Source organism: Haplochromis burtoni, unplaced genomic scaffold (assembly GCF_018398535.1).
Source record: "Haplochromis burtoni strain Fernald_Lab_line unplaced genomic scaffold, NCSU_Asbu1 Contig_74, whole genome shotgun sequence".
NCBI classification, from domain to species: Eukaryota; Metazoa; Chordata; class Actinopteri; order Cichliformes; family Cichlidae; genus Haplochromis; species Haplochromis burtoni.
In genome coordinates this window covers 1,175,183-1,182,086 of record NW_024582435.1, presented here as the reverse complement: position 1 = coordinate 1,182,086, position 6,904 = coordinate 1,175,183, and the positions used below count along the sequence as shown (strand labels likewise).

General features: G+C 40.9%; 1 protein-coding gene across 1 annotated transcript; it reads right to left on the bottom strand.

The window, feature by feature from the left end:
- Nucleotides 1–833: 833 nt before the first annotated feature.
- On the bottom strand, nucleotides 834–6,309 carry LOC102308900 (melanoregulin). The gene is made up of 5 exons (XM_005925927.2): nucleotides 6,077–6,309; nucleotides 5,738–5,978; nucleotides 3,413–3,503; nucleotides 3,161–3,327; nucleotides 834–1,468 (listed from the first exon to the last, which is right to left on the bottom strand). Exons 1-5 carry the CDS (start codon nucleotides 6,148–6,150, stop codon nucleotides 1,391–1,393), a joined length of 651 nt encoding a protein of 216 aa, XP_005925989.1. The 5' UTR covers nucleotides 6,151–6,309; the 3' UTR covers nucleotides 834–1,390.
- Between the last annotated feature and the right edge of the window lie 595 nt (nucleotides 6,310–6,904).

Here is a 6,904-nt window from a genome sequence, read left to right as displayed (position 1 = left end):
GCAGTGCTCGATGTAAAAATGCACACACACACACAGAGGTTTAATGAGAAAAAGGTGCAAGCAGCACAATGGCGTTCAATGCTGCCAGACCACTGGTCCGTATCTCATACTCTCCCCTCCCCCAGCGTCTCCCCTCTTTTAGTTCCACATCTGTTTCCCAAACTTTGGAAGGGGCCTTGAAGAGCACAATATCTGGGTCAGAGTAAACTGCTTCTTTGTGCATATGCAAGTGTGCAATAAGGAGTGCACCACACACAAAACGTCACACAACCTTTGAACCTGAACATGTGGAGAGTCTCAGGTGTGTGTGTGTGTGTGTGTGTGCAGGTTAACAGTTATTCTAAAATGGCTTGGATAAAACGCAAAGATGTCATCGGCATCCTGTACAAATCTTAGAGAAAGGGGGGTTAAAAGCGGGAAGAAAAGGAAGTTTAATTTCCGGTAGACAGCCTGCATAACTCACTGTGTGCATAGTTTTCCATTTTATTCTTATAGAAGAATAAACAATAAGTGTTTCGAGCACTTCTCCTGTGAACTGAAAGCTAAATCCAGATTTGGGACGTCTTAAATTTAACCTGATAACTTAATCCTCATTCTCCACGATCACAGTTTGAGCAGCAAATCATGAGGATTCATCCTTTTCTCACTTCTGTGAAGCGATAACTTTAAGGAGTGAGCAGAGTCTCAGTGTGGGATGGTCAGCACTGTCGCGTCACATCAACACGGTTTCCAGTTCTGACCTCCTGGTTGCTCTGACAGCAGTTTGTAGGTCTGAAGCCATGTTTACTAGGTTAACTGGTGATTGTGGCGATTATGGTTAAAGTGTGTGTGTCTCTTCCACAATGTGTATATATGCTGCCACCTTATGGACAAAACTACTATTACAGTAAAAAAAAAGATTGAACCCGTAATGAGTGAATATATTTTAATGGTCAGGACGTGGACGGGAAACAACCCAATATGCCAGAAAATAAACAGTTTACTCCTACAAGTGTTAACAAACGAGTGTTAAAGAGGATTTTTAAATACATGTAAATGGTTTATGTGTAAAATACTGTACATATAGAGATAAATAATATAGTTTCAAAGGTTATTTTAGTTTTTACTGAATAATTTTTATTATCTTTGAAAATTATGGATTTAGTTAAAAATGATGTGACGATGTAGACATAAAAAATAAATATTAAAAATAGTATTTACTTTTGTATTTTACAAATTGTATAAGCCAAACAACACAAGCACAAGTTAACAGACTGAGCTGGGACAAAAAGGGGTTTTCGGTTAGAATTTAACTTCAGGATTTAAATTAAAACTGAAATGTGGTCAAATGTGTTAAAACAGCATGAGTCCACATTCTTTAAAGGACTCCTTCGGTCTTTGGCACATTTTCTCAGCCTTCTTTCTTGGGATATTTTTCCTTGGCCAGTCTGACAAAGTCCTCAGCGCTGTCCAGCAACACCAGGCGGTCCTGAGAGAAACATCAAGAAACACAAAAGTAGTTAAAGACTGTTTAGCAGACAGATGTAATCGGAGGAAGAGGCACAACAACAAAACAGCAGAGATATGAGAGAAGACGTGAAAGAAGAGTGAAGAACGGGGAGGGTAGAAAGAGAGAGGAACTGTAGTTTATAAACAGGAGCTTCTTTGTAAGAATCTCTGAACATAACAGCAAAAATGCAGCCTAACAAGATTAACCTTATCAAGACAACATTCTACTGTGAAGCATCCTTTCCTTCTATTCTTGATCAAGAAGGAGTTAAAAACAGACGGTTGGAGTATCTAAGAGCGAGAGTGGAATTGTCATGGTGGGCTGTGTGGCAGGCAGGAAAAAGGACCCGAAATGCAGGACTCTGGGAGACAGGACTTGAACTCAAAACACAGCTTTAATGCTGGAAAACCTCCTGATAAAAATAACTCTAACAGAAACAAAACAAAGTAGAACCACTGGAACACGACAAACACACAACATGGAGCGAGCACAACACAACAGAGAGCACAGGAAAACACAGGGCTTATATACACAGGGAGTAATCAGGGAATGGGCCACAGGAGGGAGACACAGCTGAGAGAAATTAGGCTAACGAGACAGGGGGGAAGTAAAACTGAACACACTGACATGAGACATGAACTTTCAAAGTAAAACAGGAAACCAGAAACAATTCACAAAAACACAAACTTGACACTGAGTGGTGGACAGAAAGAATATAACATAAAACAGAGAAGAAGAATAACCCTTATTACAAAATCAAACCAGCACAACTCAAAAACCCGAACAAATCATAGTTAAGAAAAACACCAAAACAGAAACAGGAAAAGCCGGGTCGAAAATGACCCAGAACCGTGACAGGAATAAAGCAAAAGTTCATTTCCCAGCTGCCAACCCACACTTGGCTTTGAAAAAGCAATAAAAGGGCCTTAAAATCAGTTCTGCATTTGACAGGAAGCCAGTGAAATGTTTACTGCAGCAGCTGCAAACAACGCAGTGTGAACTGAGCAATATTCTGGAGTTGAGAAAAGTGATGGACTTCAATTTAACAATGTTCAGAAAAAAGCTGAAAAAAAGTAGCAGAATTGAATCTTGAATCAGTGTCACTCCACGATTCCTGAAATGAGCATCAAGGTTGGATGATACTGATCTTAAATGGCTACATTATGGTTCTCAGAGGACCAGACAGGATCCTCTGTCTTATAATCCTGCAACTGAAGAAAGAGGATGGACCCATTACCTGCAGTCACTGAAATTCAAAAGCAGATATATTTATATTTAGAGAAGTGTGGAGATGTGTACAGCAAATAGGGTCTCGAGGGGGTTTATACCAGTAAATGAAAACAGGCCCTAAATGGAGCCTTGAGGTACTCCACGGGTGAAGAAGACAAGCTAACTAGGTCTAAATTCCAGCCATATGAAACTTACAGAAGAGCAAACTCTGTGTTATGACAATCAATGAAGCCTGAAAATCCATACACCCATTTTCTGGGTACGCCGTGAACAGGTTTACAGTCCATTGTTACACGAATAGGAGCTTAGATCCATTCACCAGACTTTTTGTTTTTAAAACAGATAAAAGATACTGCAGTGTCCAATATTTCCTTTGAAAAAGTAGGAATAATGTCCAGGGACCCGTGGTTGACAATGTTATGGATGCGTGTTTGCGTGTACCATGATACAGAGGTATCGGTTCTGGTGTCCTGTTCCAGGAGGGAACAGAGAGGTGTGGTCCAGCAGCTGCGTCAACAGTTCAGTCGCTTTGTTAAGATGTTCTTCATCCCGACTGAATCGGCGCTGTTTGTTCACACACAGCAAGGCGTCCACCTCACACTGGTAACCTGCAGGGATCCAAAGAGATGAGCAGCGGGAAGAACGGGGAATTACACAGGCAGCAGAAAGGAGCGGAAACAACCGAGAACTCACCGAGCTGAAGCAGGATCTTCTTCCACCGAGCTCTGACCTCTCGTTTGGCATAGCGCAAGGTGTGTATGTCATAATTCAACTTCTCCCATTCCTGTAGACAAACACAAACACTTCCTAATTAAAATATACTAATGATGATGCAACTTACAACTGAGGGAAATGATATTTCTGCAGTGTATTCAATTTAAAAAAGCACAAATGTCAGCCTCATAAATCAGCAGAAAGTTATGTACCAGTCCATGAAACAGTCCACCCACACCTTCCACTTAAGAGCCGTCAGTTGTCCTCAGGCTTTATGAATCGCACATGTATGAATAACAAAATGAATGATGGCTGAATCCTGTTTAGTATTTTCATGACCACAGAGCCATTTTTACTTTTTGTTTCGTCAGACGTTTACTTATTATTCTTTAGTGACCCAATGTCCTCGTTGAAAGGTATATTTTATTTTATGGGTTTAATATTTAGCAGTTTGCTTTTTGGACGTGTTATTAGGAGCTTCTTGTGTTAAAGAGTTGTCTGGGTAAATTCTTTAAAATCGTGTGTGATTTTTAACCTGCAGGTAAGTGTGTTTAATGTTGGAGTTGCTATCAGAGGACTGGAAACTGTAGAATCATTGTGGTATTTACTTTGCTTCAAACACACCAGCCCACCTAGTTTGGTCAAAACGGGGGTCCCAGGTTTTGGACACAGTATAGAGTGGTGGGGTGCTACACCCTCACAGTTCATTCATCTCTTGTTCCTGTTTTACTTTGGAGGTTAGTTATGTCTTATTTCAATGCCCCCTCTGTCTCTTTGTCTTGATTGTCTTCACCTGTTCCTCATTATCTAGTGTGCCGATCCCAAATTTGTAGATTGGGCGGGACTATATATACACATGTGTATAAATAGTCCCGCCTTCTTGTTGCAACATCGTCTGTGCTCTATCAGTGTAAGTTTCTGCCTTATGGGACTTTTTTGTGAAACACTTTTGCTGCTGTATGTTGGTTTTTTTCTTTGTGATAAGCAGTAGGTGACTGAGTTAAAGAAATAAAAAGGGTTTAGCTATTAAAGTTGACTTTTATTAACTCTGTCTCCCATGTTTTGCACTTTGGCTCCTCACACATCCACACAGCCACTGTGTTTGTCTGGGAGTTAAAATATTGTTAAAAGTCCACTCTTAAAAACTGAAAGTTGTCTTTAAATTATACAGAAAAAACAGATTTTAACTGTAAAGTATAAAAAACACAAAGTTGACAGTGGTATGTCCTACTTCATCTTCTAGATAACCCCCCACCCCTTCAGCCCCCACCACTGTGAGGGCTCTTTAATGTTTCAGGCCTGCTGAGTTTTTTGTTTTTGTCCTAATATTAAAAGCAGTCCCGCAGCATGCTGAGAATTGTGCAGTGAATATTCTCTTTGACCGGCCTGCCAAGCTAATGACCTACATCTCCATCAAGGAGTTCATTTATTTACACAATGTGCCCACTGTGTCCTGCAGCCTGACGTGTGCACTAAACTCAAACGCTCACTGAGCTGCGCTCCTGAAATTCTGAGAAAACAGCCTCTGTCCTGATGTGTTCCCTCTGCGCAGAAATGAAGCACGACTCAAAAGTTGAGAAAAAACAAACCAATAAACTTTGTGACCATGTCACCAAAAAACCCTGAAAAAATAAGGATTCAAAATCAAAAGTCGAGACGTGCTGGGGTTTGTACATCCACCACCTCCAAACACAAGCACACTGACAATGATGGAGTCTAACTAACGAATAAACAGCAGTGATAGGCGCTGGGTGACTGAGTAAGTAAGGAGCACGTGGTCTCTGTGTGGCGTTTGTGCGTTTGTGTGTCGGTGCTCAATCACTAATTGACCCGTGGTCACATTTGCTGAATAGCTGTTTTTAGACAGCCGCATTCTTTCTCATTTTCTGAGTGAGAGCAACAGCTTTTCCTCTGGCCTCGCACTTTCTCAGCTAATCTAATCTAACCAAGGCTTTTATGCATATTCATAATTATTATGGCTTGTTTGTCACTGAAACACTATCTGTGGCACTATTTCATATTATTTATTGATTCACAGTGATTATTGCATTCACTGGAATTTAGACATACCTCGACGTCTTTTAAACTGCTGGAGAATACACACTAATATTAATAAAAAATACCCTATTATATAGTTTACAAGCTTAAGTGGCATGTCCTGTGAGCAGATTGACTCCTATATGTTACACACCCAGATGAGAACAGATTGCTTTATAAATATGTTTTTTCCCAGTTTTGCGATAAACGCTGCTGTTTCATTACGCTTATTTCAGCGTCTGTAGTGTACAGCATGTTTTCTGTCACCTCCGTAGCCTCGTCAGTCTGGTCTCTCATGCTGATGAAAGCCTGTAACTCTCGATCCAGTCCCTGACTGATGGGAGTGTTTTCGGCTCTGTCCCGCTGATCAGCGGTGCTCCTCTGCCTTTGCTGGTTTTTCCACTGACTCATTTTTGAAGGTGGTGGTCCGAATATGTTCTTCTCTTCTGTCTCACTGTCACTAGACCCACTGGATAGCTGCTCAAGTGGCCTGGGAGTGCTGTGCATCCTAGAGAGAAAGAAATAAAACTAGGATACTATAAATGTGTACTTTGGTGTATTAAAATAAAGGGTGACGAGTTGGGATTGTAACAGAGTTTCTCTAACCGCAAAATAGCATTCCTCTCTTCTTGGTTGTGTTTCAGATAGTGACAGCAGCAGATGGTAAACTTAGCTCCCATTGGCTCTTTCCAAAAGTTTTTTAAAAAAAAATAATGGATATTGATCCTTCACAATAAAATCCCAAAACAGCCTTTAGTCAAAGATTTCTTCAAAAATCCCCAAAAAACCAAAACAAAAAGGGCACAAACTCCAAGCACAAGCCGATCCTGTTACGTGCTTCCTTCTGTCCGAGGCTGAATTCCCTCCCTCGGTCAATTACATTATCCACGTGAAAAAGAAACAGGGGTAAACAACATCCCAGGATACTCCAGGGATGAATGGCACACTCAGTAAGTCCTGATGGTCCAGATTGCAGTGGCGAAGGCAGCAACACTTCAAAACTCGCACTTCTTGAGTTTACTGCTCTGAAACTGGAAGTGTGATTTTTGTTATACTTAAACATGTGTCTCATTACATGAAGCAGAAAGAGGCCTTTTATACCGATGCTTTATTAATATCTGCTCTCACATCCCTCTAATACTCGAGTCTTCTGTTGGAAAGTCCTGTGTGATCGTTCTGGAGCACAGCGCTGCAGTCTGGAAGATTAAAGCTGTCCCTGGGACATTAAAACACAGTCTGGAGTGAGCGTGATCCACAGTTAGGAGCAGTGTGTTTCTCACCACAGGAGTCATCACCTGAGACAATGTGATGACTAGTTTATGGATGATTTCAAAAGATCGCATAAGAAGTCAGATGTTACGTTTTCAGATAAATATTTAATGCACTTCTTTACAGTCTTTTTGAAGGAGACCTGTGGCTCAAGACGGATCAGCT